This window comes from Pygocentrus nattereri, chromosome 23 (assembly GCF_015220715.1).
Source record: "Pygocentrus nattereri isolate fPygNat1 chromosome 23, fPygNat1.pri, whole genome shotgun sequence".
NCBI lineage: Eukaryota > Metazoa > Chordata > Actinopteri > Characiformes > Serrasalmidae > Pygocentrus > Pygocentrus nattereri.
In genome coordinates, this window is record NC_051233.1 from 30,671,216 (window position 1) to 30,695,897 (window position 24,682).

Consider the following 24,682-nt stretch of genomic DNA (forward strand, 5'->3'; position numbering starts at 1 on the left):
CTCTCTCTCTCTCTCTCTCTGTAGTCATGGCCGTTCCATCATCCCGTGAATAAGAAGTTTGTTCCCGATTATTATAAAGTCATCGCTAACCCCATGGACCTGGAGAACCTGCGCAAGGTAGGAGACCCTCTCTGTGCTCTGAGTGACACGTTTTAAACGTGAGAGTTTTTCTAATTTACATGTTTGCATTAATGTCCATCAGAACATCAGTAAACACAAGTATCAGAACCGTGAGATCTTCCTGGCAGACGTCAGTCTGATCCACGCCAACAGCGTCAAATACAACGGTGAGATTACAGCTTTGTTTATTTATTTCATCTTCGTTGTTGGAAAGGACACGTAATAGAAATCTGAGTGAATCTGAGCGGTTTGGTGTGACTACAACACAAATATAGACATTCCGTCTACAGCAGTTTAGCCCCGCCCACTCTCTATAGGATTTGGGACATTATTTCTGCAAAATAAGCTGATGAAAAACACCTTGGAAAACCTGTAAATTGGAGTTTGTGTAACTTTTTAACGACTCTTTCTTAAATTCGGCAGGTCCTGACAGTCAGTACACCAAAACCGCGCTGGAGATCGTGAATGTCTGTAAGCAGACCTTAGAAGAGGTGAGAGTTTGCGTGTGTACTGTGTGGGACAAGTGGAGTTAATGACTTTTATTTATGAACCTGTGATATTCAATTGTGTAATTAACTTCTTACCCACATCTTTTCTACAAAGGCTTTGCTGGATATCAGCTTTTTAGCCATGTTAGATATTAACCATGAGACACTGTCTGGCTTTGAGTCGCTGATTGATGCCCCTTGTTAAAAAAACACACGTGCAAGCGTTATCTGAGACAGGCAGCAGATGGCACTGTTCTCCAATAAATATCACCCTCATGCCTTCCCAACACTGAGAGAATAATAATATGTAGAATATGCAAATGCATAATGAACACAGACACTCTTTTATTGAAATCATGAGTTTTACAGAAACTTGATAAGTGATGAAATATTATAACAGAGTGTTTTATTTTTCTTAGAGCTGGAGTCAGACTTTAGCTACATTCTTTACTTTAAGCAGCTAAAGATATAGTCACGAGTGCCACGCATACACAATAGCTTATTGTAAAAAGTTTTGATTGTTAAATAGTCATCACTCCTAAACTAACATTTACGCGTGTGTGTGTGTTTGTGTGTGCGCGCGCGCATGCAGTATGATGAACATCTGACTCAGTTGGAGAAGGACATCTCTACGGCTAAAGAAGCTGCTCTGGACGCTGCTGACCTTGAGAGTCTGGATCCGTTGACCCCTGGACCATACACACCTCAGGTACACACACACTCACTTCAGATACACGCACACACACACACACACACACACACACACACACACACACACACCATACACACCTCAGGTACACACACACACACTCACTTCAGATACACACACACACACACACACACCATACAGACTTTAGATACACACACACAGACCATACAGACTTTAGATACACACACACACACACACACACACACACACACACACACACATACACACACATACAGACCATACCCACCTCAGGTTTCATGCACACCTTTTCTTTCTTTTGATTCACTCCTTATATTCTCCTTATATTTTTATATATATATATGTTTGTGTGTGTTTTTTCCCTTTTCTTTATTTGCTTTCATGTTTCCACTCATTTTCCTTTTTTCCTTTTATCTATTTTTTCATAATTATTAGCGTTTTTTGTTACTTTCTTCTCGTGTCTCGTTTATCATTACTTATGCTGTTTATTTTTTGTCCTTTTTTTTGTTACTTCCATGTTTTCATTCCTACGTTCATTCAATAATTTTTCCCCGTTTGTTACAATTTCCCTTCCTGTCTTTCTTTACATCCATATTTTCTTTCCTATTCTTTGTTTCCTGTTTTTCTTTCTCTCTTTTTCTCTTTCTTCTCTCTCTGAGCCTGATGTTTGTGAGAACAGTGTGTATGTGTGTGACTCTGCAGGGTGATGCTAGCCTGTTAGCCGAGGCTACGCTAGTTCCTCCCGTCCCTCAGAAACGAGGGGGGCAGGTACTCCTCTATCTCTCCTCAACATCACGCCATTCATCCATCAGCCCATCTACCACCTCTCCGTCCCTCCTTTGGGAACCCTGTCATCTGTTTATTCTGTTTTTCCTTAGTCATTTGTGTCTGTTTCTTTTTTTATGCGACAGCTGAAATGACAGCATGAATGTCAGTAACTCGCATCAATAATTTACTCCCTTCTGAATCATCAACTCCCCACTGTCCTCCACTTCTCTCCACTGCATGGCTGTTCTTTCTCAATTAATTTTCTTTCTTTCCTGCTTTTTTCCCTGTTTGTGTCAGCGTGGTGATATCTGTGATTATGTCTGTTACAGAGTCGTGGGCGTGGCCGAATGGGGGAGGAGGAGTCTGATGTTGATATTGAAGGATTTGAAGAAGACGATGACGGCAAACCCAAAACACCTGCTCCGGTAAATTCATTATGTCATTAAAATTAGTCCTTTTTTTTTTTTTTTTTAATATTGAATCGGGGAACTTTGTGGGCCAAAACTTGTGCACCTCTCTTTTGTCACAGTGACACAAGTACACTAGCAAAATCCTAGGAGTACCATAGCACCCGTGTAACAACAATATAGCAATTGCCTGGAGCACCAGTGCAACCACCTCGCAACCTCTCAGGCATTGCTTTCCATTTCAGCCATCTAGCAATTACTTGGGATTCCATATCAACCGCCTAGAAACACCCTAGCAACCAATTTGAATATCATAGCAACCAGTTAGCAACCTTCTATCAGCCACCTGGAATAACCACCTAGCAACACTCTTGCAACCATCTGGGATACCATTGCAATACGATTACTGCCTGAGGACTGCTGAGCTGAGCACAAACTGCATTTTTTAAAGTTAGATTATATTGTGCTGTAATGTTCATACGATCCACACAGTCACTCTGACAGACTGTAATACACTACAGGAAGCGTAGGGGGCGATACGGCTTCTACTGTTTCATTTAAAAAGCTCTATAATGTTCATATGATCCACACAGTCGCTCTGACAGACTGTAATACACTACAGGAAGCGTAGGGGGCGATACGGCTTCTACTGTTTCATTTAAAAAGCTCTATAATGTTCATATGATCCACACAGTCGCTCTGACAGACTGTAATACACTACAGGAAGCGTAGGGGGCGATACGGCTTCTACTGTTTCATTTAAAAAGCTCTATAATGTTCATATGATCCACACAGTCGCTCTGACAGACTGTAATACACTACAGGAAGCGTAGGGGGCGATACGGCTTCTACTGTTTCATTTAAAAAGCTCTATAATGTTCATATGATCCACACAGTCGCTCTGACAGACTGTAATACACTACAGGAAGCGTAGGGGGCGATACGGCTTCTACTGTTTCATTTAAAAAGCTCTATAATGTTCATATGATCCACACAGTCGCTCTGACAGACTGTAATACACTACAGGAAGCGTAGGGGGCGATACGGCTTCTACTGTTTCATTTAAAAAGCTCTATAATGACCATATGATCCACACAGTCGCTCTGACAGACTGTAATACACTACAGGAAGCGTAGGGGGCGATACGGCTTCTACTGTTTCATTTAAAAAGCTCTATAATGTTCATATGATCCACACAGTCGCTCTGACAGACTGTAATACACTACAGGAAGCGTAGGGGGCGATACGGCTTCTACTGTTTCATTTAAAAAGCTCTATAATGTTCATATGATCCACACAGTCGCTCTGACAGACTGTAATACACTACAGGAAGCGTAGGGGGCGATACGGCTTCTACTGTTTCATTTAAAAAGCTCTATAATGTTCATATGATCCACACAGTCGCTCTGACAGACTGTAATACACTACAGGAAGCGTAGGGGGCGATACGGCTTCTACTGTTTCATTTAAAAAGCTCTATAATGTTCATATGATCCACACAGTCACTCTGACAGACTGTAATACACTACAGGAAGCGTAGGGGGCGATACGGCTTCTACTGTTTCATTTAAAAAGCTCTATAATGTTCATATGATCCACACAGTCGCTCTGACAGACTGTAATACACTACAGGAAGCGTAGGGGGCGATACGGCTTCTACTGTTTCATTTAAAAAGCTCTATAATGTTCATATGATCCACACAGTCGCTCTGACAGACTGTAATACACTACAGGAAGCGTAGGGGGCGATACGGCTTCTACTGTTTCATTTAAAAAGCTCTATAATGTTCATATGATCCACACAGTCGCTCTGACAGACTGTAATACACTACAGGAAGCGTAGGGGGCGATACGGCTTCTACTGTTTCATTTAAAAAGCTCTATAATGTTCATATGATCCACACAGTCGCTCTGACAGACTGTAATACACTACAGGAAGCGTAGGGGGCGATACGGCTTCTACTGTTTCATTTAAAAAGCTCTATAATGTTCATATGATCCACACAGTCGCTCTGACAGACTGTAATACACTACAGGAAGCGTAGGGGGCGATACGGCTTCTACTGTTTCATTTAAAGCTCTATAATTAATGTAAATTGGATAATTGTGATGCTGGTGGTGATTGTGGTGATGATTGTTTTAAGGCTGAGGAAGGTGACCTCGATGATGATGATGATGAGATGCTGCTACCACCACGGCGAAGGATAGATGAGGATGATGAGGAGTATGATGAAGGCTCAAGCAGACCAGCGCAGGCCAGTGTCCTCTATCAGGACCTGCTGATGTCGGATGGAGAAGATGAAGGCAGCGACGAGGAGGGAGATAACCCGTTCTCCTGTAAGTACAGCTGTGAGTGAGTAGAGTTGAGTGATTGTTTTTGTCTTTTGTTTTTTTTATATCGATATCACAATTGAGAAGAGTAAATTTTAACATCGTAAGAGCTGCAATCTTAATCGCACAACCTTGTCATTATCCAAGCTTGTCAACTAGCTCACTGCATTCAGCCCTGAGTTTCGTTTATGCTTTACTGATAGAAAATGATCTCTTTTAAATCGCGATCTCAAACTGAGAGTTAAAAATGTTGGAAGCAGTTCAGAAACAAACTTGCATGCAACATGTTCAGCTACTGCACTACTGTATCGTTATTACTGTAGACCAAATGAATTCCTGCTGATTATCACTGGAGTTCAACAGTTGCAGCTGAAGACAGTTTATCGCATTCTTTGCTCTCCCTGGTGAAGATGATGTCACCGAGCGCTATTGCATCACCAATAAGAGCTCCATCAAGTCAAATAGGCTACTGAATTGTTGGCTGTTTTAAGACTGATTACTTTGTAGAGCGCACAATATAAATCAGCATGAACAGGATCAGAAGCCAACGTTATTAGCATTTATGCTATCAGCAAGAGAATGAGTGTTTTTGCTCACAGTTTTACGCTCAACAGAAAAATAGAAGCTTTTTTGATTCTGTACATGATTCTGTGTAAATGTATATTATTTCTTATCAGCCAGCAAGTTAAGCTAACGGGCGGGCAAATAGGTCTGGGCGAAAAATCGATACAGCATATTATCGCAATATTGTATCGATACAGCAACACCAAGTATTTACGTTTTACTAGCTTAGAGCTTTCAGTGTTTTTCCCCCTGGTTTTGATGGAACAGGAAGAAGCCGGACTCCTCATAAACCGGCTATGACGTGGTGCTGATTTGTCCGATGTAAAGTCATCTTGAGATGATTTTTATTATCTTCGTTCAGGCTCATCTCTGTCTTTCATCTTCCTGTCTGTCTGACTTTCTAGGGTTCTAGTATATATTTGAGGATTTAATCCGTCAGTCTTTGAAAATGAATGGTTTAAAACTGCACAATCTTAAGTTTTTATGTTAAATTTTCTGCAGTTTTTCAATGGGCAGATAAATCTTGCCCAGATATTTTAAAAAAAGTAATAATTTTTGGTTCATGTATTTTTGTGTGAAGAGGTTTAGAGTCTTTGTTTTGGTCTGTTTTTCTCTCTTTAATTTGCGGCTGCCTGTGCTGCCCATCACAGCGATCCACCTTTCAGAGAGTGGGAGTGACAGCGAGCGGGAGGTGGGGCATCAGGAGACCGCCCGCATGGGAATGGAACAGGAAGAGAGCATGATGTCATACGAGGGGGAGGGGCCAGACGAGGATACACACATGGAGGACAGCAATGTCAGGTCAGAAAACACAAAAGCCCTGCACATCCTCCTTATCTGTGGATTAAGTGTGTGTGTGTGTCGGGTTCTCAATCTGCAGTGCTGGTCCTTTGTCCAGCCCGGTTTGTTAGGTGTTCTCTTTCGGATGGTCAGATGGTTAAATGTAGCAGGTTTTGAACTCATCCGGTCTTTTTCCCCCACTTTAGTACATTTTTCACTGCTGATTTTGGAATTTTGACTGTATCTGGAATCTTTTATACTGACACTTTATTACCAAGACGCTGTGTTGTTTTGTCAGGTTCATTCAGCTCATTATTAAAGTTTTCGTTGTTCTCTTTCTCTTAAAAAGTCATTATTATGAGGTTAATTCATAATTATAAGCCATCATAAATTAGATACTGTCATAACTGAGAATTTTATTGATTATGATGTACGAAGTCATAGTTATGAGAGTAATAATTAAGATACTAAATACTAAATCAGATTTTATTTTATTAATCTAAGATATTAAGTCATTATGTGATTTTTTTTTTCTCTTTCTCAATATTATGAGGTACTAAATCCTTAATTATGAAACCATAATCATTGAGACATTATATCTGAATTTTCTTCAGAATTTTCTTGTGAGATACTACGTCATGCTTCTGAGATGACAGCCTTATTTTTCCAATATATAAAATGTTTCTAATATTTCTATTTTATAAAATTAGAGTCTGGTTGGTTGGAGATCTCTGGTTTGATTGATCTCTTGTGCATTTGGATTACATGAGCTCGATATTGCTCATTTGAACTCAGAGTATTGATTCATAAGCCATACTACTACTGAAATGATGTACTTTAGAATACTACAAAGTACAGTTTCCACATTATATTAACAAATTAAATAACTCCTTAAAAAAACACAAATGATAGTAAAACTACTTTTAAGTGCCGTTTGTGCAGCTTTTCTGTGACTGTGTTAGTACGGAGGAAATAGTCTTAGGGTTTTGAAGTCTATTCTACTCGAGCTGCTACATGTATGAAGGTGTGCTATCGTTAAATATGGATATGAATTATTATTATTATTATTAATAGTGTTAGTGTTGTTGGCAGTGTTATTATCTGAGACTGTCTATACATCATCATCTTTGTCTTTCTGTCTCAGTTACGGCAGCTATGATGAAGCAGACAGTCAGCGTCAGGGGCGGAGCTCCAGCCCAGGCGGAGGGGTGGGAGTGTACGGAGTGAGCGAAGAAGAGGAGGACGAAGAGGAGGACGAAGGAGAAGAGCGACGGAGGGGCCCAAGTGTTCTCAATCAGGTTCAGCTCAGCGAGGACGAGGAGGACAGCGAAGAGTTCAGATCCATCGGAGGAGACAGTGACATGGACTCGGATAATTAACCACAACATAATAACACGGCAGTTTGGCTGCAGCGTCACTCGTTCTGCTGTGTTTGAACTTACGCTGATCACAGATCTGTACATATTCTACACTGTGTAGTGCATCGTGCAACACGAGTGATGATTCCTCATTTGATGTGGACATACAAACGTAAACGATTTAGTTTGTGTTTTTATAATTCTGTTATTTTTTTATGTGAGCCAGTGAAGTCTGTGATGTCAGGAGAGTGACTGGAAATTAAAGTTTGTGTTCCAGAGCGTCGCATTCTGATAATATGTGAAATAAATGTTCAAGCCTGGTTTCACAGTCAAACAGTGTGAGGGACATCACTACAGGCTACCAAGGCTGGACTACTTTGGTAATTAGGTTGCAATAAATGTATAAAATTATTCTGACATGCTTTCAGATACTAATCCTAAATACGAAAGAACTGTTAAATGGGATGAAGTTCTAACAAAATTATCATCCAGAATGAATTTTTTATCAAATTTACATCAAAAAAGATGATCAAATGAATGTTTAAAATGAATTTCTATTGAAATTTACGTCAAGAATGATTGATCTATTAAAATTAATATCCTAAATGATGTCTGATTAAAAATAACATTCAGAACGATTTTCTGATAAAATTACCCTCTGGAGTCAAATTCTAATCCAGTTGTTGTGAATGAAGTTATAATAAAATTAACGTCCAGAATAAAGATCTAATCAAATTAACATCGCAATTCATTTTTTATTAAAACTAACGTCCGGAATGAATTTCTAATAAAATTATCATCTAAAATGAATTTGTAATAAAGGTATCGTCCAGAATGAATTTCTTTTCAAATTATCGTATAAAATGAAGTTCTAATAAAATGAAAGTTCAAAAGAAATTCTATTAAAATTAGCATTCTGAATAAATTTGTATTAAAATCATCGTCCAAAATGCAGTTCTAGCGAACGTTAACATCCAGAATGAAGTTGTGATAAAATTAACATCAAGTGCACAAAAACAAAGGAAAACACTTTTCTCACATTGAAAATAAATGAAAATAATTTTAATTGGTCTTCAAAAAAAACATGTTTAAACGGAACCCCTCATAATGGAAGGAAATTAGCAGTACCAATTAGCACCACTGGCTTCAGGCGGAGCTGTTCTGTGATCTCCACCGTACATCGTGATCATTAGACTTAGGCCATCAGTTCAGACCATAAATGTCAAAACAGCAAAACGAGTAACAGCACCTCTGGGATTTTAGCTCTTTTCCACTCCTAACAACTAACCGGAACACTGCTTAGACTACAGCTCGTATTCACAGTCAGTTATCTAGAACTTCTGGAAGGACTACAGCAACATTTCTTGTTCTGCTTATTGTAAATTGCTAATCAAAGCATGACTGGTTGGACATGTAAGGCCTTCTGTCCAGCTTCTGAACTTCTAACCAGCGGCAGACCAGCTTGGCTGCGTCCAGCTAGATACCACACAGAGAACCATCCTGATTGGACGGTGTTCTGCTGGGCCATTTACGGTTGTTTCCAACCAAAATATAAAAAAGAGTTAGAGTTTAAACACAATGAGCATGATGATATTAATAAAAGTAAAAAATTATAATTTCTTTTTTTAAAATTTCCCACTCCTCATTAGACCTTCTCTGAAGATCCAGAATGCCCTGAGGGTTCCTCACTGCTGTGCATGGTATCATGAACGGAAGTACAGACACAGTTCAGGCTGCTGTGTTTAGCTGTGCTCATGTACTTTGGTCCACATTTATAGTTAACAGTGACTCGTACAGCGTCTGACCACATAATGAAGTCTGTTACAGACCAGGGTGTAAGTTACAGTCAGGAGGACGTCAGTGACCGAAGTAGCGAACAGGTTTCTGTATTTTTGTCTCGTTTCATGCTGCAGTGACTGTAAACAGCTTCGAGTTTCCCGGCAACGATGTACAATACAATGTTGTTTTTCCACTCCTGTAAAGTTATCATTGTGTGTGTGTGTGTAGTGTAATATATATATATATATATATGTGTGTGTGTGTGTGTGTGTGTGTATATATATGTGTGTGTGTATATATATATGTGTATATATGTATATATATATATATATATATATATACACACAACAAAAATATAAACACAACACTTGTTTTTGCTCCTGTTTTTCATGAGCTGAACTCAGAGACTCTTTCTATGCACACAAAAGGCCTTTTTCTCTCAAATATTGTTCACAAATGTGTGTAAACCTGTGTTAGTGAGCTCGTCTCCTCTACCGAGATAATCCGTCCACCTCACAGGTGTGGCATATCAAGATGCTGATTAGACAGCATGATTAGTGCACAGGTGTGCCTCAGGCTGGCCGCAGTAAAAGGCCACTCTAAAATGTGCAGGTTTACTGTACTGGGCCGTCTGGGGGGGTCCAGCCAGTATCTGGTGTGACCACTATTTGCCTGACGCAGTGCAACACATCTCCTTCGCATAGAGTTGATCATGTTGTTGATTGTGGCCTGTGGAATGTTGGTCCACTCCTCTTCAACGGCTGTGGAAGTTGCTGGATATTGGCAGGAACTGGAAACACACGTTTAATAGTGACAGGAAATTATACGGAAGCCTGAACTGTGGAGTGGCTCATCCGTTAACGCTGATCTTGCTAACAAAATTATGACGTAACTTTCATGATGTCATTTTCAAAATGCTAATTGAGCCCCTCCCACGAAAAGCCGCACATTAACCATTCTGCCAGTTTTTTTCAAGATTATCAGTTATTTGAAATGCTTTATTTACATTTTAATGATTTGAAGCAACTGTCTGTGTCTGTCTGTCTGCCCTGCGATGGACTGGCGACCTGTCCAGGGTGTATCCTGCCTTCCGCCCGAAGACTGCTGGGATAGGCTCCAGCACCCCCCCGGGACCCTGACGGAGAAGCGGCTTAGAAAATGGATGGATGGATGATGTGAAGCAAGAGCACCATTAACGCGGCTGACTGGACATTCTTTCACACATTGTGCAGAAGTTTGGCCACCCTGGTCAAATTCCACGTTCATATACGTGCAGAGGATGTTGAACTTAATTTCAGTAAGAAAGTCGACGGAGCGTGTAACTGTCCTTTCAGAGACGCAGAGCTTGAATAAGTTTTGAATTCGGTGTTTCATTTAGGCCATAATTAATCTTTTTAATGCACCAATATTTTAATAATTACAACTTTTATTATTATTATAAATCTAACATTTTTCAGTGTATAAATATTTTTTTTTACAAAAGATATCTATATATTGATTATTTACGAGGAAATGAGGAAAAATCTGTTGAATTCCAGGGCAGTGAGTGTGTATCAGCTCCGATTGGTTTATGTGCTCCGACACTCCTTGTGTTTATCACCGTTTCAGGGCGTGTTTATGGCCCAGTCTCTCTCAGACTCGCATTCTAAGCGTGACTGTTTCAGAACCGGGTTCTCTGCGTCGGCGTCCGTTACAAGATGAAGCTTCTTCCACATCTGTGTTTCTTCACTGTGTTCATTTTTACTGCAGATGGACAGATGGGTGAGTGTGTCCATGAGTATTAGGGAAAAAATCCAATTTATTAATTCATAACTAGTTCGATAATTTAAATGATCAACTAACTGGCTAACTCATGCTTCTCAACTTACTTAAATATATACAAACAACTTATTAAATCTTTTCTATTTGTCTTGTACTATATTCTAAGACTTTGTTTACAAGATCTATCTATTGATCTATCTATCTAAGACTGACTGTATCTTTATGTATTTAATACTAAATGACTTGTATAATTGAGAACAATGGGAAATCTACTAACTAGATTAATTAGCATATAATACAAAATACATTCTGCATATATATATATGGCTTTATTTTAGATCTTGTGTTCTATGAATCATCCTGGTTTTATGTATCTGTTTTTGTTCTTATTTTATTTTAAAATTAGCCGGTCATTAAACTGACACGTTTAGAGTCACTTGTCATAGTAATAATTATTTTGTCATAGCTTGTACAGCGCCCTGTGGAAACAGTTGGTTTCTTCATACTTCTTTATGCCACTTTATATTATTGAAAGCAGTGATTCTGAACTTGTTTATTTTCATCCGATCTGAATAACGTAAAATGGAAACGGTGTAAGGAGTATTGATGTGTTTATTCGGGTCGATAATGCAGTAAACAGACTGGTCATTAATGCGGATGCTGTGTTTGTTCTTCAGCAGATCTCTGTACAGGAGTCTTGGACTTTGCGCTCTGCAAAGACTCTGATACCTTCAACTGTAATAAAAGTATCAGCGCATGCTTCTGCAAATCAGGGAAGCCGTTCTGCAGGTAATCAATAACCACTACATTACTGCAGGTGATCGGTAACCAGCCTCTTTTCAAATTATGCCAGAACTTGAAAAGGAAACCTCTGCTTCTCCCTCTGTCTCTCGCTTAACCTCTCTTATTAAATTTTATCAACTGATTATTGTATTGATAATAAAGAAGTGTGAGGGTCAGTGAGGCACTCTTTACATTCATTCCAGCTTCTATTCTTTTCAGACTCGCTTTAAGTTCCTCAAAGAATCTGCAGACACACCTCCAAAGTTCAGTCTTAGAAGCTGGTTTAAGAAACTTTTAGCCAATTACTATCCAACTAATCCCAAACACATTCAGCAGTGATGTCTGGACTCTGGTGTGGTCAGTCCATTGTTCTCTTTGATCAGCTACACGTCCTTTCAGACCCACAGTGGAAGGATGGGCAGAAACACCTGTGGATGTTTTCAGATCTGAAGCAGCTTGATGTTTTCCTCTCTCTCAGAGATCAAAGCTCTCAGTGCTGTTTATCTGATGAGGTTTTGGTGTCTACCAGCTCTTCCAGGTGGTTGTGAGGAGCCTCATTTTCTCTGGAGCTTTTTGTCCATTTTTTGAGCTCCAATTCTGAAAGCTTTATGCAAGAACTGAATGGCTGTTTTGACTGGACAGTGAATAAATGAAGCGTGGGCTTTGCTGCAGTTCTGTGAAAACTCAGTGAACTGCCTTCTGTCTGTCTGTCTGTCTGCAGGTGTAATAACTTCAAAGATGAGTTCTATCTGGGTGAGAACTGTAATCAGAAGTGGACGACACTGACCTTCGCCCTCGTGGCCTCTCTTCCTGGAATAACTCTGGCTCTGGTGGTGGGAGTGACCGTCCACATCATACACATTTGTCAGAAGTCCAGCAAGAGCACTGGGTGAGAAACACCCCTCTGTTTAATTTCTTACACAGTTAATAACACACCATTTCCTGTTTTAGTGATATTTTAGATATATTTGATAGATGACGCATTTTACTCAGGGTGTTCAGTCCTTCATGGATTACATTTGCTTAAAATCTGTAAAAATAAAGAAAGCGTGAGTTAATTAGCTGCCTTCCGCCCGATGACTGCTGGGATCGGCTCCAGTACTTGTACATAATTGTACATATGTACAGCTGTTCTAAGAGGAAAAAAGACCGACAGTATCTAAATATTAATTTAATATTTAAATATTATTATCTAGTTAAAATACAGTTTTTATCTAGTTAAAATACAGTTTAGACGGAATGACAGAGACGGATCTGCCGTTTTGCTCAGTACATTACTGTTCCATAGTTTCAGAGCCACGTGTTTTGTTTTCTCACATTCCAGAGATCAACAACAAATCAAATCAAATCAAATTTATTTGTAGCGCTTTTTACAACGGATGTTGTCACAAAGCAGCTTTACAGAATTTCGGAAAAGACAAAGTTTCAACAGGACTGTAAGAATGTACAGAAACCCCCTGGTGGGCAAGCCAGGGGCAACAGTGGCAAGGAGAACCTCCCTCAGAACTGAGGAAGAAACCTTGGGAGGAACCAGGCTCACCAGGGGGGTCCCATCCTCCTCTGGTCAGACTACTTACAGAGTTATTATACTACTAATATTAATAGCAGTAATATTGGTATTAGGAATAACTAGGAGTCCATGAGAACATCAGTGTAGGGTAGGCAGCTCGTCCAAGGCAGGTGGTGGCAGCTGGGACGTGGGCCGAAGGACCGGCTGTCTGATGCCCAAAAGGTTCTATATAACACCAAGAATGGTTCTTACATTGTTATGATGTCAAGCCTGTAAGAATAGAAGAACCCTTTTTCATGGTATATAAAACCCTTTTTAAAAGGTGGTAAATAGAACCATCTGCAGCACGTTCTCTGTCAGTCTAAAGAACCCAAAGAGTCTTTTTATCAAGCAAATGGTTCGTTCAGTGTTCATGGTTCTATATAGAACCATTTTTATACTAAAGAACCCCTGAAGAACTTTTTTTTAAGTGTATTTTGTGTATATATAGGTGGATATTTGCAAGTGCAAAGTCAATTTTTTAATGTTTGTAAATCTGAAGTGCATGTTTGGATGCATGAAAACAAAAGTGTGTGAAAACTTGGTTCCGTTCGCTGTAGAACTTTATTGCTCTTTGACTGGAGGAACTTAATATCAGCTTTCTGAACAGAGTTACTGATAAGAAATCCCTGACTGTCAGCTGATAATGACGAGGGTGACAAGGGTTAGAAGGAGCCACTGCGTTTCAGAACTTCCGCGTAGTTAAATGTTTGAGAATTTTGTAAACAGAGACTTTTAGAGTAGTTTTATTTGAAGTGCTCTGTAATCACTCCAGCTGGATTCCTGATACATTTAATCTGCGGCGAGAATCTGTCGAACACTGAAAAGCAGCTGAAGAAAAGAAGCTGAAGTCAGTTGCTCATTCACCAGCTTCGTGTTCAAATTTTCCTGTTCCACCTTAAATGGTGCAGTAGTTACATTCAGGCGCCATTTAAGGTGGAATGGGAAAATTCGAACAAGAAGCTGGAGAATGAAAGTGACTTCAGCCTCGTAAAAAAACATTGAGGGACATTTAACAAGAAACTTCTACTTTTGCAGAGTAAAAATGTATCATCACACTGGAAAAATGTGTTACTACATTAGAAAAAGACTTTGTCACAAAAAAATGTCAAATTGGAGAAAAATGTGTCATCCTCTGAGAAACGTATAATTTTACCTTTTTACATATTTCACCTGTGAAATTCTTGTGATTTTATTATATGAGGGATGATAAATTGTATTCTGATAAGCTCTGTGTCCCCAAACTTTTGACGTTCCACCTTCTACATGAACTCAGTGTGTTTTTGTTTGTTTTACAGAGAAAGCAAACAGCAGTCCAGCTCGGAGGAGACCATGTTCCCTGGAATAGTTTTTGCATCCGATGTGAATGTGAGTCATTGTTTAATTATGGAATAACGCGGAGTAGATCATGTAGGCTGACATCCTCTCAGCGCAGCAAACAAAGGCCACTAATAGTTCACTTGTTTAATAATGAAAATATATATTTTGATCCAGTTATTAACAAAAATACTGTCGTCATTAATTTAAGTTTTATTATTTTGTTCCTGTTTCTGCTTTTGTTGTTTTTGTTTTTATTGCTTAATTTTACTTTTCAGTTCTAGGACACTATGAGCTTATTTTAATAATAAAATATGAACATGGTTAAAATTATTATTATTATTAATAATAATAATAATAATAAAAATTTCAGCAATTGGAGTGAAGTTGTGTTTTGCAAAATTCTTAGATGTGACTACATTATGTACTCAGTTCTTATCTTGTCTTATTTTTGTTTACTTTCTGTTTCTCTCTCTCTCTCTAAGGCTCGTCCTAATGGTCATCCTCCTAGTCCAAGCCCACCACAAGGTGGATTTACTGCGCAACCTGCATCCTCACGCCCGTACAGGTGAGCACTGACCTGCAGGTGGAGGTAAAAAGTTGCGTTTAAGTATTCTAGCTTTCGTGACGGGTCTTCCATGTGAAAAAAAAAACAGTGTTTCATACCTTGAACTGCAAACATCACCTGCCTCCTGATTGGGTAAATGCCTCACGTTGGCTGGATTCATTTGCATAAAGTTCAGCTCCTCTTAACTTTGTGACGCATCCCCGAAACTCAACGCACCAGACGTATCATGAAACTGACGGAACCAGCGCGAAGCATTGACCTGCTGGAGCAGTGTGAAGGCACCGTTAGTCCCCGAGTTCTCTGAGGTCTCGGAGTCCTTGATTCCTGAGTAGTTGAAGTCCTTGAGTTCCCCCATTTCCCTTTTTTCTGTGAGTCCTTAAGTCCCTGAATCCTGGATGCTTACGTCTTTGAGTTCCCGAGATCCATGAGTTCCTTGAGTTCCTCGAGTCTCTAAACCCAGAGTTCCTGAATTCCTGAGGTCTTAGAGTCCCAGAGTTCTCTGTTTCCCCAGTTCATAGAATAGTGCAGTGTCACTATGTGTACGAGTCCCTGAATCCCCAATCATTTAATCCCTGAGTCCTTGAGTCTCTGAGGCCTGAGTACCTGGAATCCCTGAGTTCCTGAATTTCCTTGCTTCCCAAAGTTCTCTGAGTATCCTGAGTCCTACATCCCTAAATCCTGCGTCGCTAAATGCTGAATTTGTGAATCCCTGAGGTCCTTGAGTTTCTCCAGTTTTCTGAGCTGCTGAAGTTCAGCGAGTCCTTTAGTCCCTGAGTCCTTAATTCGCGAGTGTCTGAGTCCCTGAGGTCCCTAAATTCAGTGAATTCGGTGAGTTTTTGAGGTCAGATGTTTAATATTCTCTTTTTTTAAGTAGTTTTTTTAATATACAGTAATCTGCATATTGTCCTTTGACTATAAATCAAGCCTTAGGATTGCAGAGGTTACTGTTGATGCATGAGCATCCCCACATACTGTGTTTTTTCTTTCTGTGCAGTATTCAAGGCAACTCACGTCCTTTTGCTGAGAAACCATCAATGGGAGACTCTCGGCCGCCGTACAGGTACACAGAGACGTTCTTCAGACAAGTCTTTCTCAAACATACTGTCCTAGTACACTAATCTATACACACACATTCATATATACAGCACTGTGAGAACGTATTAGGCGTCTAAGCGAATGTTTAAACAGTCGACCTCAGCAGTGAGTTTATCACAATATACATCAGAATAAAGTCGTATTCATAATTCAGAATTCAGAAAAACTATAAAAAGTAACAAGAATTTCTTGGGTCCATATTTTTCCTGGACACCTTCACAGCCGCCACAGAGACTCGTTAATATCATCAATGACATCATGAGCTCAATTTACTGAGCACTGATTGGTCAAACCAGGAGCTGCTTTTTAACTACATATAATACTGGGCTTCCTCGAGGAGAGACTTGGAGATGGGTAAACAAACACACCAACATCCAGAACATCACTAGTTATTATATATATAATCATTATTAATTAATATGTTATAAATTTTGTTTATACAAATATTAACACTCAGCAAATAAACACAAACTACACAAATAAATAGATTTTGAAAATGTGTCTTAGGTGCCTAAAACTTTTGCGCAGTACTGCATATATATATATAATATATGAAACAATGAAGTTTCATTAAAGCCAGCAGAATCACTTCCCTCGCCCCCTGCTGGCTGCTTTGGGGGCTTGGTTAAGGTTAAGGTGCAAATAGAGCTGTAGGACATTCCTGAGCCCGAAGGCAGCCTAATGTTTTTAGATCGTTTTATATCATCATTTTTATACTATTATATCTCACATGCGGAGTGTGTTTAAGTGTGATGGTGGATGTGATGCAATTGGTTAGCACACCACACATTAACAAAACTGGACATCACTCAACTCATCGCATAAGGTCCATTCGGAAGGAGAGGAGCAGAGAAATCAGGGTGTGCATCAGCCGTTTCATGCGTCAGTTCCGTGGGTATATTTTCCCCACTTGCCATGTTATGTCACCTTACAAAAATCAGTTAAGAAAAAGGCAAATCATTTTGCATAACGTCAAAGTTCTTGAATATATTGCTTAAAATCTGTGCATCCCCAGCTTGGAACACCTTCTAGCATCCCTGATGGTGCTCCGAGTTTGATTTAATTGGGCACTCATGCTGAGTAGCTCATGTCTCAGTGTTGAGTCAAACCGCCCTTTCCTATCGCAGCTCTGTAAAATGGCTCGTAAAAGCTTTAAGATTGATTCGCCTTTTGTTGCTACTAACCTTTCTCCGTCAATCTGCACAGCGGCGGAGGAATGTTAGAATAAAGCCAAACACACATAATGAACATAATCACATTTCCTGAAGACCACAATAAAACGTTGTGTGTGGTTGGGGGGGTGGGGATGTAACATCCTGTAATCCTGTAATGTTTGTCAGTTACTCCTATTTTATACTTTAAATTAACTGCCTCTACGGACCTCAGTTGGAGACAAGCATCTCAGTAAGGTGCGCCTAAGTTGGATACAAATTTCAGAGATTCCGAGATCAATCAATCAATCAATCAGTCAACCTTTATTTTGACTCAGAAGTACATTGAGGGCAACCCTCATTTTCAATGTAGCTGAGCATTTACAAAAACAGGGATTGACATGACAAAGAAAATAATAACTACATTTAATCATTTAAAATGAAAAGAACATGTAAAATAACTGAATAAAAGATAAAAGTAGATAAAACTCCACGTCTCAGGTTCCCGGAAGGCTAGCATGGCGATCCAGGGCTTGTTGGAAAGGGTGCATCACCCGTGGATTTTTAAAGCTGCTTGTTGCAAAGCGTTCCCTTCTTCTGTGGTTTTATTCATAACGCCATTATCAATCAGTCGACATTGACTCGACTTTAAAAATCTGAAGTCGTGCAGCCCCTTATATAAGAACATATCAATGCATGACTTTGAAGTATCAGTGTGGAAAATCGAATAAATACTCTTATTGTGCCTGTTTTCCTGTTTGCAGCCCCTCTGCTAGTATGCATCCAACAGCTGACAGACCACCAATGGGAGGGCCTCGTCCACCCAACAGGTACATGGGAAAAGTAAAACATCAGCTATTCTCTCTCACATTATATTTGACCCTGTAATGAGGATGTTTTTGATTTGCATTGTCTGCTTTTATCTGCATGCGCCACATATGAAAGCATTCTACCTTCCTCACCCAGAGCGGGGGGCTCATTTAATAAGCCGGGTCTAGGAGGACCCCAACAGCCCTACAGGTAATACAGTACAAATGTGTCATTTTATTTGGCTTGTCTAAGCAATTTAAAGAAAGAGTTTGGTATAAAATCAAATTTAACAAGTTTTAACCCAGATGTAGTCAGTCAGTCAAGACATGTTTGAGGTCTGTTTTAGTTTTTAGCTATGAGGCTAATGGTAGCTAACAAGTAATGAGAGCTCATGTACAGCAGTTAGCATGGCGCATGACATTTGCCTTAAAAAGATGTTGAGATGTTAAGCAACAGGGGTGCACTGATTATGAATTTTTCTGGCTAAATTAATTTTTTTATGCCTCAATTTGACATCAATTTTTAGCCAATTTTTATTTTTTTGTATTTAACTTTTTTTGTATTCTGTGTGGGTAAATAAACATGTGAAAACACACTGGCACATCTACAGAAATTTCTATCAGCTAAAGTAAAATTACTAATAACATAATTTACTCTTTAATAAGCCAGACTGCCACTTTAAATTGTTGAGACATCTTCTCAGGAGTTTTTCACACCACGTCATACATATTTACATATTGATGTCACGCACTGACTCAGAAAGAAGTTTCCCATTGAAAATGTGTGGCGCATTATGAAGCACAAAATACGACAGCGGAGACCCCGGACTGCTGAGCAGCTGAAGCTGTACATCAAGCAGGAATGGGAAAGAATTCCACCTACAAAGCTTCAACAATCAGTGTCCTCAGTTCCTGAACGCTTATTGAGTGTTTAAAGGAAAGGTGATGTAACACAGTGGGAAACACGCCCCTGTCCCAACTTCTCTGGAATGTGTTGCAGGCATCAAATTCAAAAAACAATAAAGTTTATCCAACATTAAATATCTTATATACATACATACTCCACATACTTTTTATATGTGATTGACGCAGTACTGTATTTTGTATGATTTGTAGCTACACAGCAGGTCCAGGTCAAGTGCTCAGTAACCCGTATGCTAAAAGCAGGAATCCATATGAAGAGCGCAGTCCGTCTCCAGATCAGTACAGGAGCTACGACCCACCTTCATCTCCTCAGGCTTACGACGACAGGGTGAGCATTGGACTTTGTCACACAGCAATCATCACAACCAGAACTTTAGGGCTTACATAATAAAAATGTTTAATAACAGTCTCTATGAGCAGGAACTTAATCATAACTTATCTCATAGTTGAATTTTTAACCATTTATTCAGGGACATGCAAATAATTTGCACTTTAAGTGCTTTTCATAAATGTGTTATGTTCAGTTTTAACAAGTTATATGATACATCTTCAGGCGTAGCTGCACTATATTTCCAAAAGTATTCACTCGTCTGGCTTCACACGCATGTGAAATTAAGTGACATCCCATTCTTACTCCATAGGGTTTAATATGATGTCGGCCCACCCTTTGCAGCTATAAAAAGCCTCAACTCTTCTGGGAAGGCTTTCCACAAGGGTTAGGAGTGTGTATGGGAATTTTTGGCCGTTCTTCCAGAAGCACATTTGTGAGGTCAGACACTGATGCTGGACGAGAAGGCCTGGCTCACAGTCTCCGCTCTAATTCATCCCAAAGGTGTTCTATGGGGTTGAGGTCAGGACTCTGTGCAGGCCAGTCAAGTTCTTCCACACCAAATTGGCTCATCCGTGTCTTTATGGACCTGCTTTGTGCACTGGTGCGCAGTCATATTGGAACAGGAAGGGGCCGTCCCCAAACTGTTCCCACAAAGTTGGGAGCATGAAATTGTCCAAAATCTCTTGGTGCTGAAGCTTTAAGAGTTCCTTTCATTGGAACTAAGGGGCCGAGCCCAACTCCTGAAAAACACCCCCACACCATGATCCCCCCTCCACCAAACTTTACACTCAGCACAATGCAGTCAGACAAGTACCGTCTCCTGGCAACCGCCAAACCCAGACTCATCCATCGGATTCCCAGACGGAGAAGCGTGATTGGTCACTTCAGAGAACTCGTCTCCACTGCTCTAGAGTCCAGTGGCGGCGCTTTACACCACTGCATTCCACGCTTTGCACTGCGCTTGGTGATGTAAGGCATGGATGCAGCTGCTCAACCATGGAAACCCATTCCATGAAGCTCTCTACGCTGTTCTTGAGCTGATCTGAAGGCCTGGAATATTTAGTAGTGAGGAAATTTCACGACTGGACTTGCTGCACAGGTGACGTTCGATCTCTGTACCGCGCTGGAATTCACTGAGTTCCTGAGAGCGACCCATTCTTTCACTAATGTCTGTAGAAGCAGTCTGCAGGCCTAGGGGCTCGGCTTTATACACATGTGGCCATGGAAGTGACTGGAACACCTGAATTCAATGATTTGGATGGGTGAGGGAATACTTTTGGCAGTATAGTGTATATTCTGGTTATTTATTTTATTAGCGCTTTATTCTAGGTATAAACGTTATTATAACTTCATTCTGTAATTTTATAAAAGTTCCATAGTAAATAAGTTCCATCAATCAAATCAGAAACTGATTTGAATGCTTGTTTAGCAACAACTAACAGGCTAACACCTTCATGCTGTGGAACATTTTAGATATCTACGTTTGGTTTCTACCTGAGTAGCCACTCTACTGTCTCAGATATTATCCTTTAAGCGTGAGCATCAGTTAACTGGAACTGAACCTGTACTGTGATGGGTGTAACGCTAGCGCTAGCTTAGCCCAGCAGATAACAGGTCAGAAAACTACAGAACAGGTTTACTTTTGTCTCTCAGTCACTTCAACACCAGCCGCCTGACTTGGCTCTCTTAGATATGAGGCTGTCTTCAAATCTGTTCTGTGGACAGCAGAGCTGCTCTCATGCTAAGCTCCTAGGTAGCAGCTCTGTTTGGAGTTCATTTTCCGCTTCAGAGCTCTTGTAGAAATGTGCTGCTCTGTAAAGTGTTTAGTGTTGTGTGTCATTATATTCTGTATTGTGTGTTTCTGGACTGTGACTGTATTTAGAACATTCTTCTGTCTATTCATGTTTATCCCTACATGGTCACGTCTGTCACACCTGTCCCTGTTTATGTATAGGCTGAGCCTAATCTTGGCCTCAGCCCAGCTATAAAACCGCATCGGCCCAGTGTCTTGTGAGCTGGCTAGGTGTCCGGTACCTTCTCCAGCCATATGGGTGGTCCCGTGGTTGAATTAGGGCTTGAATTCTTCACTCTTTATAAATGTACTTTAACTAACAATGAAAGTAAATGTTTTTGACCTCCTCTTAGGTTAATGTTTTGAAGATGCTTGTTTTCCTTAGGGCGGATTCGAGATATTACTTCAAGGCCATTTTTTCAGTGAGAATGAGATCATAGCCCCCATTAAGCTGACATGAATACAGCAAAAACATAAATAAATAAAACATTTAAAGTTCACAACATAGAGCAGAAGGCAAAGTTGAAAAAAATGTTTTCATTCAAATCAGAGCCATTTTAATTTAAAATTTTTCATTTTTAATTTACTGAAGGTTAAAAAATGTGCATTAGGCAGTTTAGAGGCAGTTTCATGAGAATGATCTGGTAACATTCTCTATTAATCCATATTTTAACAAATAGAAAATCAGTGATATTGTCTACTAAGTATGCAGTTTTTGATGGTGTTTTCCTGTTTTTTGGGGGGTTTTTTTCTTCAGAGAACAGGTCCGTCTTCAGCGCCGTCCTACGCTGCTCCGGACTACAGCAACCGCAGCGCTTTCCCTCGAGCTCAAATCAACCGCATGTACTGAAGATGAAATGTGAAATATGAAATGTATTGTTTGTCAAAGGTTAACTTACACCTCACCTTTCAAAACATTTTTAATATACATGAGTCTTATTTGTCATTTTACTGTAGTAACACCTCCTCCCGTGTTTTTAGAGAACATCACACATAAATATTTGCGCTAATATTAATGAGTGTGTTAGCCTGGCAATTAATAAAATCAGGACAGAATAGATTTATAGCTGCTGTTCACACGTTTGACCACCAGGTGTCACCAATGTGTACAAATTTTAAAAGCTCAGAGCTAATTAACTCTTTTTAGATATAGTGCAAAATAAAACATCTCTGCTTAGCCACAGTGCTATTTTAGGAATAAAGCTAAAGGCCACGCCCACTTGTTGTGAAGGCTACACTCAAATCATTTGGTGTTTGAGCCACCTTTAGAGCCAAAAGAGTTTTAAAATGAGCTTTTAACAATAGCTTGGAAAAGAAGTATCAAATCAAATTAACAGCAAGAAAATTTTAAAAGAATGAAAGATGTTTCCAAGCTTTAGATGGGCAGTTTGGATTTTCTTCATTTTTAAACCAGCCACATCTCGTTTTATCAAAATCTGCTTGTTGTTGTTGTTTAAATTGTTATTCATCCTGATAAATTGTCACATATATATGCCACATTTTATTACCAAAAATTACAGACTAAATGTGTGGATTTATTTATGACCTAAAATTAAGATGGATCTGCCCTGTATTGAAGTATCAAATAAATCTTTGTTTTATGGTTTTCTGACCTGCACATCTAAATAAAAACATTTTGAAATTGAAGAAACAGTAATCTGTCATTTTTCTTCATGTTTACATATTAATTAGCATTAATTAAGCTTTCTAAATATTTTGCATCTATTAACAACTCTTGGATTTCTCAAAATTTCAATTTTGTCTCACAAGAATATCATTTACCATTTTAGATGCATTTTACAGCATGATGCACAATTTATTGGAAACAAATAAATAAATTTGGAATTACTCATTTCTGAAATCTGTACAGTTATAGTATTATTTATTTTTGGACTTTTTATTTCTTGTTGTGCCAAAACTGGCCTTGGCCTTGTGTCCTAAAGGTTTTGTTCATCACTAATCTCTCTAAAATCACTGAAAATGTACATAAAATCCAAAGACATCGCTTTAGTAACTAAGACAGTTTTGTAACAAATTACTATATAATATTTGTCAAAATGATAATGATATACTTTTTGTGTCACATTTATCCAGAGGCAAAAATGATCTAAATTTGTACCTAAACAATTCCGACAGTTCTGCTAAAAGCTAACACTGTATTACTATGTATTTAAGCAATGCTGGTGCAGATATAATGGTTATTAAAAGGAAATTTAAAGAGGTCATTTTTATGTTTAATATGGAAAGTGTTTTTTTCATTTACTGTGATAGAATATTTTTCAATTATTTAAAAAAAAAAGGTAACTTTAGGTAGTGATGGTTATAGTGTAAAAATCAAAGTTTGTTTAACGAAAGAATTGACCATATTAGAAATAATACACCATGTGAATACCTTATAGAACTAATGTTTTTGCATAAAAATTAAGGGTTAATTAAGAATGGTCCAAAAATTAGAATTACAATTAGAAGAGGAATTTGCACAGAACAAACCACATGGAGACATTTCTACAACTGTTATATGTGTGTTTTCCTTAAATTTAAGGCAGTCTAAAGACAGCTGAAAAATGCACATGAACATAAGACATTACATATTTCAGCAGTTTCAACAGTAAATTAAAAAAAAGGGCAGTCGTGGGCTGGAGGTTAGGGAACTGACCCTGTGACCGGAAGATTGCGAGTTTGATCCCAGAGCCGACAGTCCATGACAGAAGTGCCCTTGAGCAAGACACCCAACCCCCAATTGCTCCCTGGCTGCCGTGGATAGGGCTGTGTGCTGCTCCGGGCAAGTGTGCTCACTAGTGTTTCACTTCACATATGGGATAAAGGCGGAGGTGAAATTTCCCCTTTTGTGGGATTAAAAAGTGTCACCAAAAAAAAAGTGTCACTTAAGATGAATGTTATACTTATTTTGGATGGTAAGTGCTTCATTCTACTAATTATTTTAACAAAAATATTTTTTTTTCTAGAAATAATCATATACATTTTGGGATTGATTGTTTTGACTACCAACAAAAATCTTGTGTCTGAAAAGAATTTACAACCTATTGGATAAAAAACACTTCAGAAAGACATTATATGAGAGAAATGTGCTAAATTAATTGAAAAAATACACAAAGACTAAAGGTCAGTACAATTAGAGGATTGTTTCAAGAAGAATTTACACAAAATAAACCACATGGATGTATTTTTAAAATTGAGGAAATTTAAAAACGGTCCAAAAACCCGCATGAAGGTAAGACTATAGCCTTACGTATTTCAGCAATTTTGATGAAAAATCCAACATGACTTTTAGATGTTATTTGGATGGTAAGTGATTCAA

At 39.0% G+C, this 24,682-nt stretch overlaps 2 protein-coding genes across 5 annotated transcripts in view; both read left to right on the forward strand.

The window, feature by feature from the left end:
• taf1 (TAF1 RNA polymerase II, TATA box binding protein (TBP)-associated factor) overlaps window positions 1–8,243 on the forward strand; it is a 49,778-nt gene extending 41,535 nt beyond the window's left edge. The window contains exons 33-41 of one of the 2 annotated variants that reach the window (XM_037533494.1): window positions 25–117; window positions 203–287; window positions 544–611; window positions 1,201–1,317; window positions 1,999–2,064; window positions 2,394–2,489; window positions 4,616–4,808; window positions 6,017–6,167; window positions 7,291–8,243. In XM_037533494.1, coding sequence (XP_037389391.1) covers window positions 25–117; window positions 203–287; window positions 544–611; window positions 1,201–1,317; window positions 1,999–2,064; window positions 2,394–2,489; window positions 4,616–4,808; window positions 6,017–6,167; window positions 7,291–7,525 — 1,104 coding nt within the window. In that variant the 3' untranslated portion in view covers window positions 7,526–8,243. The remainder of the gene's footprint in view (window positions 1–24; window positions 118–202; window positions 288–543; window positions 612–1,200; window positions 1,318–1,998; window positions 2,065–2,393; window positions 2,490–4,615; window positions 4,809–6,016; window positions 6,168–7,290) is intronic. The other variant, XM_037533495.1, reaches the window with a different exon arrangement.
• A 2,196-nt stretch (window positions 8,244–10,439) lies between these two features.
• zgc:158432 (uncharacterized protein LOC555281 homolog) lies at window positions 10,440–22,860 on the forward strand. Of its 3 annotated transcripts, none has more exons than XM_037533243.1 (11): window positions 10,440–10,580; window positions 10,892–11,044; window positions 11,722–11,833; window positions 12,549–12,716; window positions 14,675–14,744; window positions 15,179–15,261; window positions 16,256–16,321; window positions 18,272–18,337; window positions 18,474–18,527; window positions 19,433–19,568; window positions 22,121–22,860. In XM_037533243.1, exons 2-11 carry the CDS (start codon window positions 10,981–10,983, stop codon window positions 22,211–22,213), a joined length of 912 nt encoding a protein of 303 aa, XP_037389140.1. In that variant the 5' UTR covers window positions 10,440–10,580; window positions 10,892–10,980; the 3' UTR covers window positions 22,214–22,860. The 3 variants fall into 3 exon arrangements, with proteins under 3 accessions (XP_037389140.1, XP_017540394.2, XP_037389139.1); XM_017684905.2 differs by having other exon boundaries at window positions 10,444–10,580; window positions 18,453–18,527; XM_037533242.1 differs by having other exon boundaries at window positions 10,445–10,580; window positions 11,725–11,833; window positions 18,453–18,527.
• The last annotated feature ends 1,822 nt before the right edge of the window (window positions 22,861–24,682 follow it).

Excerpts from the sequence above, each read along its gene's own strand:
- zgc:158432 (XM_017684905.2), top strand. The coding sequence starts at position 10,981 with ATGAAGCTTCTTCCACATCTGTGTTTCTTCACTGTGTTCATTTTTACT. Across the intron at positions 11,834-12,548 it reads TCAGGGAAGCCGTTCTGCAG|GTGTAATAACTTCAAAGATG; the intron begins GTAATCAATAAC and ends GTCTGTCTGCAG. Across the intron at positions 15,262-16,255 it reads GCATCCTCACGCCCGTACAG|TATTCAAGGCAACTCACGTC; the intron begins GTGAGCACTGAC and ends CTTTCTGTGCAG.